We start from the raw sequence: 12,873 nt of genomic DNA on the forward strand, positions 1-12,873 counted from the left end.
CTGTCTTTATTTAAAAAAAAAAAAAAAGAAAAGAAAAAGCCATTTGTCTTTTTCAACCAATAAAAGTTAAAATCACGAAATGGGAGGCCGGGCACGGTGGGTCAAGCCTGTAATAACAGCACTTTGGGAGGCTGAGGCGGGTGAATCACGAGGTCAGGAGATTGAGACCATCCTGGCTAACATGGTGAAACCCTGTCTCTACTAAAAAAATGCAAAAATTAGCCGGGCATGGTGGCGGGCGCATGTAGTCCCAGCTTCTTGGGAGGCTGAGACAGGAGAATCGCTTGAACCTGGGAGGTGGAGGTTGCAACGAGCCGAGATTGTGCCCCGCCCTCCCCGCGTGGGTGACGGAGCGAGACTCCGTCTCAAAAAAAAAAAAAAAAAAAGAGAAATGCTTTGAGTAACAAAGGCTGATTAAGATGAGTCCTTAGTGCAAAGGTCAAATCAAGGGCATAGCTATTGTACAATTTGTTAAAATGTGTGAATAAATTAAGGTAGTTCCTACTAAATCTTGTTGGACACAGGACTTAGACAAAAAGAACTAAAGCTGTTGGCCCACAAAAGTTTAATAAACTCAAACTATGTATAATGAAGCCTTTGAGAAGGCATATCTAGAAAAGATGTGCAATTTAGCCTTTGAGCGTGGCATATCTAGAATAATTTGTAGCTATAGTTACTGGAACACGGAGCTGACTGAAATCAAGTAGGTAAATCAATAAAACTTTTCTTTGCAAAATGAGTGATTTAATTGTTTAAAAGTGAAGTATAATTAACATACAATTAAATGCACAGATTCTTAGTTGTTTAATTAAATGCATTTTGACATGTGAATGCAGGCAAAACAAACTATAGAACATTACCATTATCTCTGAAAGTTTCCTTGTACCTCATTCCTATTGTTTTGATAGTTATCACTACTGAATAATTTCATATGTTCTAGAACTTCATTATAAATGGAATCATACATGCTTCAGTGTCCAAATTCTTTCATTCAGCTCAGTATGTTATCTTTGAAAAATGTAATATTTTGTGGCTGGGTGCGTTGGCTCACTCTTGTTAGCCATGTGTGTAATCCTAGCATGTTGGCAGGCCGAGGCAGGAGGTTTGCTTGAGTGCAGGAGTTTGAGACCAGCCTGAGCAACAAGGCGAAACCCCATCTCTACAAAAAATATAAAAATTTGCCAGGCATGGTGGCACGTGCTTGTAGTTTCAGCTACTTGGGAGGCTGAGGCGGGAGGATCACTTAAGCCCATGAGATTGAGGCTCTGGTGAGCCATGATCATGCCACTGCACTCTAGTTTGGGTGACTGAATGACACCCTATTTCATAAAAATAAAAAATAAAAATATAATCATTTTGAAATTCATCCATGTTGTGTATCTCAGTAGTTCATTTCCCTTTATTGTTAAGTATATTCCAGTGTTTGAATATATAGTCATGTGTTGCTTAATGACAGGGATATGTTCTGAGAAATGCACCATTAGGTGATTTTGTCATATTCACACAAACTAGATGGTACAGCCTACTACACACCTAGGCTATGTAGTATAGCCTATTCCTCCCAGGCTACAAACCTGTACAGTATGTTACTGTACTGAATACTGTAGGCAGTTGTAACACAATGGTAAGCATTTGTGTATCTAAATATATCTAAACTCAAAAGGTACAGTAAAAATACGGTATTAAAATCTTATAGGGCCACCATCATATATGCAGTCCATTGTTGATTGAAATGTCATTGTGCAGGGCATGACTGTACCATAATTGTTTATCCTTGTTCCTCTTGTTGGACATTTAGGTTGTTTCTAGTATTTAGTCGTTATGAATAAGAATGCTATGAACATTCCTGTACTGGTTTCCTTGAACATATGTTTTCATTTCTGTTAGGTAAATACATAGAAGAATTGCTAGTTAAGCTTTTGAGAGAGCGTACTGTTGAACTGCCAGCCTAGATTTAAAATAACTCTTAACTCTTCAGGTCTTGAAATAAATGACATTTGAGCCCCTAACTACAGATTGAGTAAACTGCTCTCAGGTTCTCTCCTGAGAAGGAGTGAGTATGTTTTGCTTAGGAGAGAAATGAATATCGTGTATTAAAAATATTTTGGCCAGGACTGGTGGCTCACACCAGTAATCCCAGCACTTTGGGAGGCCGAGACAGGCGTATCACTTGAGGTCAGGAGTTTGAGACCAGCCTGGCCAACATGGCGAAACCCTGTCTCTACTAAAAAAAAAAAAAAGCCAAATGTGGCAGTGCATGCCTGTAGTTCTAGCTACTTGGGAGGCTGAGGCATGAGAATCACTTGAACCTGGGAGGTGGAGGTTGCAGTGAGCCAAGATTGTGCCACTGCACTCTAGCCTGGGTGACAGAGGAGACTCCATCACAAAAAAAACAAAAAATGTAAGCTTAGGCAATATAGTGAGACTTCATCTCAACAAAAAATAAAAAAATAAAAAAATTAGCCAATCGTGGTGGTGCACACCTGTAGTCCCAGCTTCTTGGGAGGCTGAGACACAAGAATTGCTTAAATCCAGGAGGTGGAGATTGCAGTGAACCGAGAATGTGCCACTGCACTCCAGCCTGGGCAACAGATGAGACTCCAAAAAAAAAAAAAAAAAATTAAAGTCTAGGCAATATAGCGAGACCTCATCTCCACAAAAAAATTTAAAAAAAAAATTAGCTGAGAATGTTGTGGTGCATGCCTATAGTCCCAGCTACTTGGGAGGCTGAGGTAGGAGGATTGCTTAAGCCTGAGAAGTGGTGTTTGCAGTGAACCGAGATTGCGCCACTGCACTCCAGCCTGGGCAATGCAGCAAGACTCTGTCTCAAAAAAAAAAAAATTTTTTAATTTGAAAAATACAATGTAAGAAAGAAAATTAAATAAGTCTAGAAATATCGACTACAAAATAGTATTTCCTCCCCAACTACAAAAATATATTTTCAGGGTAGAAAATGTGGAAAGTAGAGGAAAAAAAAAACTGCATCCATAATTTCAGTAGATATAAATACTCTTAAAATTTTGGCATAAGTATGGCTTTTTTTCTATGTACTTATAGTTTTTTTTCCACTTTTTGTGAAATTGAACCCTGCATTTTTTTCTCAACGTATCATTGGCTTTTTTATGTGCATTAAATATTACTTAACTGTGTTCTGTATTACTGATAGTGACATTTTATAACTGTTTTTAATTTTGTGTGCCTGATCACCATTTTACAAATGAAGGGACTGATGCACATAGAAGTTATCTGATTAGTCTGGTTTGTGACTAACAGCTTAAAGTCAGATCCTTTTAGATTTTCAAACTAAAATGGTTTTATTTTAAGACAATTTCTAGGACCCAGAGCTCCTTATTTTCTCTAAAATACGTGTACTTATGCCAAACACTGAAAGCTTGATGTCTACTCCATCTTTGACTCCTTACAAAAGTAAAATATTTATTATTGCCAGACGTGGTGGCTCATGCCTGTAATCCCAGCACTTTGGGAAGCCGAGGTGAGCGGATCACCTGAAGTCTGGAGTTCAAGACCAGCCTGACCAACATGGAGAAACTCCGTCTCTACTCAGAATACAAAATTAGCCAGGCGTGCTGGCTCATGCCTGTAATCCCAGCTACTCGGGAGGCTGAGGCAGGAGAATCGCTTGAACCCGGGAGGCGGAGGTTGCAGTGAGTCGAGATCATGCCATTGCACTCCAGCCTGGGCAACAACAGCGAAACTCTGTCTCAAAAAAAAAAAAAAAGTAGTATTAAGGTTAGGCATTTATATATAGAAATTGATTGAATATACTTTTTATAATAGTTCCTGATAAGTAGGATTAATTTGCCATTGTCTAAGCCTTAATGAAAAAAAAAACCCCAGGAAATCCATTTAGAAATTTCTAAGTGCTTTTGCCAAACTGCCACCCTAGATTACTTTTCTTACTAGTTTTTATAGTTCGTTCATATTGTCTCAACATTGCTTTAATGATTTCATATATTTTTTCAGGTATGCTTGTGTGGCACAATAATGATAGCCAGTATTTGCTGAGCTCTTACTGTATATCAGGAACCATGCCAGATGCTTTACACATGCTACTGGAAATTTTATTTTATTTTGAGATGGAGTTTCGCTCTTGTGGCCCAGGCTGGAGTGCACTGGTGTGAGAGCTCACTGCAACCTCCACCTCCTGGGTTCAAACAATTCTCCTGCCTCAGCCTCCCCGTAGCTGGGATTACAGGCATGCACCACCACACCCAGCTAGTTTTGTATTTTTAGTAGAGATGGGATTTTACTATGTTGGCTGTAGTTGGTCTCAAACTCCTGACCTCAGGTGATCCACCCACCTCAGCCTCCCAAAGAGCTGGGATTACAGGCGTGAGCCACCACACCAGTGAAACAAATTTTAAAACACTTGTATCACATTGATGCTAATATTGGATTTATTGCAGAGTGTTTTTCAAACATTTAGAATATGATTATTAATTTATCGATATTTAATTACTCTATACTAGTTTGCATAACACAATTGCAACATGCTATGCAAACTATTATGTTTTAATAATGTTATAAAAATAACTAAAATTTTAGTTTAGCTAAAAAAAATCAAGTTGATTTTTACTGTCAGTCATTCGGTAACAGAACACTGGGTTTTAGGCCTTTAGTCCCTTATTTTATTTATTATGCTTATTATACTCAATGGCTGTAGCAGGACTGAATCATCTTTTGTATACAAAATCCAAATGTGTCTTACGTTGTTTCATTAAGAAGCAGTTACAGGCTGGATGCAGCAGTGGCTCATGCCCGTAATTCAGCACTTTAGGAGGCCAAAGTGGAAGGATCTCTTGAGACCAAAGTTTGAGACCAGCCTGGGCAACATGGCAAGAATCCTGTCTCTACAAAAATAAAATTTAAAAAAGAAGTAGTTTGTGTCCATATATAACAGTTGTATGTGATCTTTTAAAACATGATAATCAAAACTTACTGAGTTGTACATTTTACATGGCTTTAGGTTTATAGTGAGTTATTCTTCAATGAAAAAAAAAATCCTGAAAGGAAAAAAAATAATTTCTGAATGAGCCTGTACTTTTTTTAGATATTGGGTCTTACATTCCTTTGGATTACTTTTTGATATTTATAGACTAAGTTTTGTACCATCTTACCCTTTCTTTCTTTCTTTTTTTTTCTTTTTTTTTTGAGACAAGTTCTGGCTGTGTTGCCCAGGCTGGAATGCAGTGGTGCCATCTCGGTTCACTACAACCTCTGCCTCCTGGGCTAAAGCGATTCTCCTGCTTCAGCCTCCCAAGTAGCTGGGATTACAAGCACTCGCCACCACACGGGCTAATTTTTTGAAGAGACACGCTTTCACCGTGTTACCCAGTCTGGTTTCGAACTCATGAGCTCAAGCAATCTGCCTGCCTCTGGAAGTGTTGGGGTTACAGGCGTAAGCCACCACATTTAGCTTCATCTTAACCACTTTTTTTTTTTTTTAACAGAGTCTCACTCTGTCACCCAGGCTGGAGCGCAGTGGTGTGATCTCTGCTCACTGCAAGCTCCGCCTCCAGGTTCACCGTGTTCTCCTGCCTCAGCCTCCCGAGTAGCTGGGACTACAGGCGCTTGCCACCACGCCCGGCTAATTTTTTGTATTTTTTAGTAGAGATGGCGTTTCACCGTGTTAGCCAGGATGGTCTCAATCTTCTGACCTCGTTATCCGCCCGCCTCGGCCTCCCAAAGTGCTGGGATTACAGGCATGAGCCACTGTGCCTGGCCCATCTTAACCATTTTTAAGTGTAGTGTTCTATTGTGTTAAGTATATTTATGTTGTGACACAGATCTTTGAACTTTTTCCTCTTGCAGAATATAGATTTTAAATTTTATCTTATTTTATTTTTTTATTTTATTATTTTTTTGAGACAGAGTCTTGCTCTGTCGCCCAGGCTGGAGTACAGTGGTGCAATCTATGCTCACTGCAACCTCCGCCTCCCAGGTTCAAGTGATTCTCCTGCCTCAGCCTCCTGAGTAGCTGAGATTACAGGCACCCGCCACCACACCCAGCTAATTTTTGTATTTTTAGTAGAGACAAGGTTTCACCAGGTTGGCCAGGCTGGTCTCGAACTCCTGACTTCAGGTGATCCACCTGCCTTGGCCTCCCAAAGTGTTGGGATTACAGACATGAGCCATGGCGCCCGGCCTATACTTTAATTTTTAAAACAATTTTAGATTTGCAGAAGAATTGAGCAGATACAGTTCCTATATTACATTCCCACATATGGAGTTTCCTTATTAAAATTTTACGTTGGTATGGTACATTTGTTAGAATTAATGAAGCAATACTGATACATTATTATTAATTTAGGATCATATGTTATTCAGATATTCAGATTTCCTTATTTTTTACCTTATGTATATACATATATTTTTTTTTTGAGATGGGGTCTTGCTCTGTTGCCCAGGCTGGAGTGCAGTGGCGCGATCTCGGCCTACTGCAAGCTCTGCCTCCCAGGTTCACGGCATTCTCCTGCCCCAGCCTCCCGAGTAGCTGGTACTACAGGCGCCCGCCACCACACCCGGCTAATTTTTTGTATTTTTAGTAGAGACAGGGTTTCACCATGTTAATCAGGATGGTCTCGATCTCCTGATCTCGTGATCTGCCCGTCTCAGCCTCCCAAAGTGCTGGGATTACAGGCGTGAGCCAATGTGCCCAGCCTTTTCTCTTTTCTTTTTTTTGAGATGGAATCTCGCTCTGTCCCTCAGGCCGGAGTGCAGTGGCGTGATCTCGGCGTGCTGCAACCTCCACCTCCCAGATTCAATGATTCTTGTGCCTCAGCCTCCCGTGTAGCTGGGATTACAAGTGTGCGCCACCACACCCAGCTAATTTTTGTGTTTTAGTTTCACCATGTTGGCCAGGCTGGTCTCAAACTCCTGACCTCAAGTGATCTGCCCGCCTTGGCCTCCCAAAGTGCCACAGTTTCTGACCCGTAATGTCTTTTTTCTGTCCCAGTAGCCCATCATGATACCATGTGACACTTATTATGTCTGTTATGTCTGTTAAGCTTCTCTTGGCTTTGATACTTTCTCAAGCTCTTGTTCTTGATGACCTTGACGGTTTGAGAGATATATTTGTAGGATGCCCCTCTATTGGAATTTATCTGATGCTTTTCTCACAATTAGACTCGAGTTGTGGGTTTTGGGGACAAAGACCATAGAGGTAGAATGCCATTTTTAATCACATCATATCAAGGGTACATATTACCTTTTGATTACTTTTAATATGCTTTTCAGATGTATTATTTCAACGCTTTGCAAAGATTTTCATTGGCTGTCTTGCAGCGGTTACTAGTGGTATGATGTATGCTCTCTACTTATCAGCATACCATGAACGGAAATTCTGGTTTTCCAACAGGCAGGTAAGAAGAAAGAATTTTGAGCACATGAAACTTTTTTCCCAGGGAACCAGAATATATGTATGATAAGTATGACAAGTCCTGTCTTATTTATGGCTATTAGGAACAAAGTGCTCCAGAAGCTGTTTTGAGAATATAGTTACAGTATCAACCTTAAAACACTTAATAGTGTATTTTATAGAATAAAACTATGAGGGTGCAATTAACTTATCAGGGACTTTTGATGACAGTGAAATGTTAGGGAGTTTAGCCAGCCTTTTCATAGTTTTGGTAGGTAGTTCACATTTCAGAAACAATCTGTGGAAGTTTTAGTATTAAAATATTTTAATTTTTAGATCACATGATTAGAATGTTTTTGAGGGAGTTGAAAGGGATTAACAGGCATCACATAGTATTAAGATTTTGCCTCATTACTGTGTTTAGTGTTTGGTTTTCAATCATGTATATTTCCACAGATTCTTCAGTTGCTATAGTTGTATTCATAATTTCATAGTTTGACTTTTGAATAAGTTTGTTTGCAGAGTCCTCTTGGCTTTGTAGAGTTTTAAATTTTGAGCCCAAACTGGGTTTTTTGTTGTTCTTATTTTTTAGTCAAGCTGACCAAGTATTTTAAAGCAATTGGTTTAATTAACACCATCAAGACATTTAACTAATGACTATGTCTGTCTTGATTTAGCTATTACTGTAGCATGTATTATTTCCCTGGAAATGTTATGCAGATTAACTGCAGTTCTCAACAGTGGATGTATGACAGAATCATCTAGGGAGCTTTCAAAGATAACCTCCCTCTCAGATTCTTAGGTAGAGGCAGTGGACATGCTGTGATCAGTATGTCGATGAATATTTTTAGGTGATTATGTTGTATAGGCAGAACTGAGAATAACCAAAGCTTTGAAAATTAGAAGGCCTTCATTAAGAACTTTGTTTTACAAAGCTTTGTGTATGGGTCAGGAGCATTGGCAGAATCTGGGAGCTTTTTCAGAATCATAGACTCTCAGACTCCACTTTTTTTTTTTTTTTTTTTTTGTGACGGAGTCTCGCTCTGTCGCCCAGCCTGGAGTGCAGTGGCCGGATCTCAGCTCACTGCAAGCTCCGCCTCCCAGGTTTACGCCATTCTCCTGCCTCAGCCTCCCGAGTAGCTGGGACTACAGGCGCCCACCACCTCGCCCAGCTAGTTCTTTGTATTTTTTTAGTAGAGACGGGGTTTCACCATGTTAGCCAGGATGGTCTCGATCTCCTGACCTCGTGATCCGCCCGTCTCGGCCTCCCAAAGTGCTGGGATTACAGGCTTGAGCCACCGCGCCCGGCCCAGACTCCACTTTAAAATCAGAATCTGCAGTTGAATAAGGTCTTCAGGTATTTCATATACTCAGTAGACTTGAGAAGCATTGATTGAGAGTTTACATCTTTGAAATCTTAGAAACAAATGTTTGCATTCATAAAAAAAAATTTAAAGTAATTTATTTAGGTCAGTAAGCTCCTAGTGCATTCAGACTGCTATAACAAAGTACCATAGCCGGGCGCGGTGGCTCAAGCCTGTAATCCCAGCACTTTGGGAGGCCGAGACGGGCGGATCATGAGGTCAGGAGATCGAGACCATCCTGGCTAATACGGTGAAACCCCTTCTCTACTAAAAAATACAAAAAACTAGCCGGGCGACGAGGCGGGCGCCTGTAGTCCCAGCTACTCGGGAGGCTGAGACAGGAGAATGGCGTGAACCCGGGAGGCGGAGCTTGCAGTGAGCTGAGAGCCGGCCACTGCACTCCAGCCTGGGCGGCAGAGCAAGACTCCGTCTCAAAAAAAAAAAAAAAAAGTAACTTAAGCTTATAAACAACAGAATGGCTTATAAACAGCAGAAATTTATTTCTTACAGTTCTGGATGCTGAGAAGTCCTAGATAAGGCATGGGCAGATTTGATGTCTGGTGAGGGCTTGCTTCCTGGTTTATAACAGGGATCATCTTGCTGCATCCTCACATGGTGGAAGGAGCAAGGGATCTCTATGGGGCCTCTTTTATAAGGACATTAATCCCATTCATGAAGGAACTGCCCTCATGACCTAATCACCTCCCAGATATCCCACTTCCAAATATCTTCTCATTGGGTGTTAGGTTTCAGCATATGTATTTTAGGAGGACACATATATTCAGACCATAGCAATCTCAAGATGGGGAAAAATAGATCTGAAAAGACTTCCTCTTGGAGAGTCACAATATATAAGATATACTGAAACTCTGAAAAGTCTTATAATAAAGCTATTTAACTTTGTTTAATCTAGTCTTTCTCAGAACTTATTTAACTACAGAATTCTTTTTTGGTAACATCCATTAACATTTTAGGAAGTTCTGTTGATCAAACTTTGTGAAAAGTGCTCTAATATCTTTTGTTTTGTATTAATTGATACATATTATGCATAAAATAATTCATTTGATTTTAAAAGATTATAGATTCATAAAATTTTGATTCAGTCTAAAAGCACAAAGCCTCCTAATGTTATTTTTACTATTATATTCTTAGTTCTAATTAGCCTGATTGTAGGAATTTTAAGATTTGCTGTACCTCTGGAAGTTCATGTGTAGAGTACTGATTAAGTATCTGTTGCTCTTGCAAAGTACTAATTAAAGACTTGCTGTTCTGGATACATAGAGATGTGGAACAGTAATAGAAAATATGACTTTCTCCTTAAACTTGTCTTTTTATTGTGGAGTCTAACACTTCAACTATCGTTCGTTATTGTCTGTCTTACTATTCTTGCTATTCTTAGGGGATGTCTTGTGGTTTTTCTTCTAGATTTTCCTGATATATATTATATATAACAAGTGATGACTTGTGATTTACAATTCGTTTTAAACCTTAATGTTTCATTAAAATTATTGCCAGATTACTAAAAAGTTAAGTTCCTCATTAATGGAGCCACAAGTAATTAAAGAAAATTCATGTCTTTGAATAAAAGGATAAATATTATTAATATGTTAATTTGGAAGGTGAGAATTTAGAAGGTGAGAAGGAAGACAGAAGATTGAGGCTGAAATTTATTTTATTTTATTATTATTGTTATTATTTTTGGAGACAGAGTCTCGCTCTGTGTCCCAGGCTGCAGTGCGGTGGTGTGATGTCAGCTCACTGCAACCTCTGCCTCCTGAGTTCAAGCGATTCTCCCGCCTCCCGAGTAGCTGGGGTTACAGGCACACACCACGACGCCTGGCTAATTTTTGTATTTTTAGTAGAGACAGGGTTTCACCATGTTAACCAGGCTAGTCTCAAACTCCTGACCTCAAGTGATCCACCCGTTTTGGCCTCCGAAAGTGCTGGGATTACAGGAGTTAGCCACCACGCTGGGCCAGAGGCTGAAATTGAAAACTTCAGAAAATCCAGCCTAGACAACATTGTGAGACCCCCTTGTTTACAAAACAAAACAAAACAAAACAAAAAAAACGTCGGCCATGTGCCTGTAGTCCTAGCTACTGGGTAGGCTGAGGTGGGAGGATCATTTGAGGTTTCAGTGAGCCATGATTGTGCCTCTGCACACCAGCCTGGGTAACAGGGAGAGACTCCATCTCTTGAAAAGCAAAAAAAATTAAATCTTAGGGCCGGGCGTGGTAGCTCATACCTGTAATCCCGGCACTTTGGGAGGCCAAGATGGGCGGATCATGAGGTCCGGAGATCGAGACCATCCTGACTAACACAGTGAAACCCTGTCTCTACTGAAAATACAAAAAAATAGCCGGGCGTGGTGGTGGGCGCCTGTGGTCCCAGCTACTCGGAGGCTGAAGCAGGAGAAGGGCGTGAACCCAGGAGGCGGAGCTTGCAGTGAGCCGAGATTGCACCACTGCACTCCAGCCTGGGCGACAGAGCAAGACTCTGTCTCAAAAAAAAAAAAAAAATTCAATTTTAAATAACTATTTCATTTTCTTTTAGGAGCTTGAACGGGAAATCACGTTTCAGGGTGACAGTGCCATTTATTATTCCTATTATAAAGATATGTTAAAGGCACCTTCATTTGAAAGAGGTATGATAACCACAGTTACATTTTTAATAGCAATATTTTCCTTTTTCTTTTCTTTTCTTTTTTTTTTTCCCCAAGATGGAGTCTTGCTTTGTCACCCAGGCTGGAGTGCAGTGGTGCGATCTCGGCTCACTGCAGCCTCCACCTCCCGGGTTCAAGCAATTCTCCTGCCTCAGCCTCCCGAGTAGCTGGGATTAAAGGCACACACCACCACGCCCGGCTAATTTTTGTGTACTTAGTAGAGACGGGGTTTCACCATGTTGGCCAGGCTGATCTCGATCTCCTGACCTCATGATCTGCCTGCCTTGGCCTCCCAAAGTGCTGGGATTACAGGCGTGAGCCACCACGCCTGGCCATAATGTCAACATTTTTCTTAAATAAAACATTGTTCTTCTATTTTAGAACCTTTCCTCCTCCTTTTATTTTTACTCGACATGTAGTAATTGTGCATATTTATGGGGAGTGATATTTTCATATTATACACAGTGTATAATCATCAAATCAGGGTAGTTAGCATATCCATCACATTGGACATATATCACTTCTTGTGTTATGAATATCCAAAATCGACTCTCAGCTTTTTGAAAATATACACTAAATTGTTGTTAACCATATTCATTCTATAGTACTACAGAATACTAGAAGTTATTTTTCCTATCTAGCTGTAATTTTGTATCCATTAACCAATCTCTCCCTATCCTCCGCTCCCCTCTGCTCTTCCCAGCCTCTAATAATCTCTGTTCTACTATATTGGGACCTTTCATGTGGGGATTTGTCTCAGAATATAGATATTTCTCTTTATTGTGCTAAATTTTTAAAAATTGGAAAATGCAGCATGGAGTATTCTATTTGGGATCTTTCTTGATAACAATATTAAATATTTAAGGACTAATGAATGACATGTTTAATTACTGTGAAGCAGAATAAATAATCTGGAGAAAAATCTTTCTGTCTTTAGGTGTTTATGAACTGACACACAATAACAAAACTGTATCTCTGAAGACTATAAATGCAGTGCAGCAAATGTCTTTATATCCGGAACTTATTGCTAGCGTTTTATACCAAGCCACTGGTAGCAATGTATGTATTTTTCTTTGGACCCTATTATTTATTTTCTCATGTAGTCATGAATCCGCGAATTATTTAATGCCATCCTATTATCTTGTTCTCTTTCTGTTTTTTCCACATAGGAGATTATTGAGCCAGTGTATTTCTATATTGGCATTGTTTTTGGATTGCAAGGAATATATGTTACTGCTTTATTTGTTACAAGTTGGCTTATGAGTGGAACGTGGCTAGCAGGAATGCTTACTGTTGCATGGTTCATTATTAACAGGTAAGAAAGCTGTTTTAATTGATTTTTAAAAACTTTCTGTGACTATAGTAGTCAGAGTTCTGAAAATGCCTCCCCTCCCCAACATTCCTCACTCTAATTCTCAGAACCTATGAATATGATGAGATGCCATTCCCATGGTTATGATACTTTATAT

At 39.8% G+C, this 12,873-nt stretch overlaps 1 protein-coding gene across 1 annotated transcript in view; it reads left to right on the plus strand.

Annotated features, from left to right (window-relative positions):
• DPY19L4 (dpy-19 like 4) overlaps positions 1–12,873 on the plus strand; it is a 73,395-nt gene that overhangs the window by 9,320 nt on the left and 51,202 nt on the right. The window contains exons 3-6 of the mRNA XM_017865191.1: positions 7,258–7,382; positions 11,296–11,386; positions 12,342–12,463; positions 12,574–12,719. Coding sequence (XP_017720680.1) covers positions 7,258–7,382; positions 11,296–11,386; positions 12,342–12,463; positions 12,574–12,719 — 484 coding nt within the window. The remainder of the gene's footprint in view (positions 1–7,257; positions 7,383–11,295; positions 11,387–12,341; positions 12,464–12,573; positions 12,720–12,873) is intronic.

The sequence above is a fragment of the Rhinopithecus bieti genome, unplaced genomic scaffold (assembly GCF_001698545.2).
Source record: "Rhinopithecus bieti isolate Rb0 unplaced genomic scaffold, ASM169854v2 scaffold_82287, whole genome shotgun sequence".
Taxonomy (NCBI): domain Eukaryota; kingdom Metazoa; phylum Chordata; class Mammalia; order Primates; family Cercopithecidae; genus Rhinopithecus; species Rhinopithecus bieti.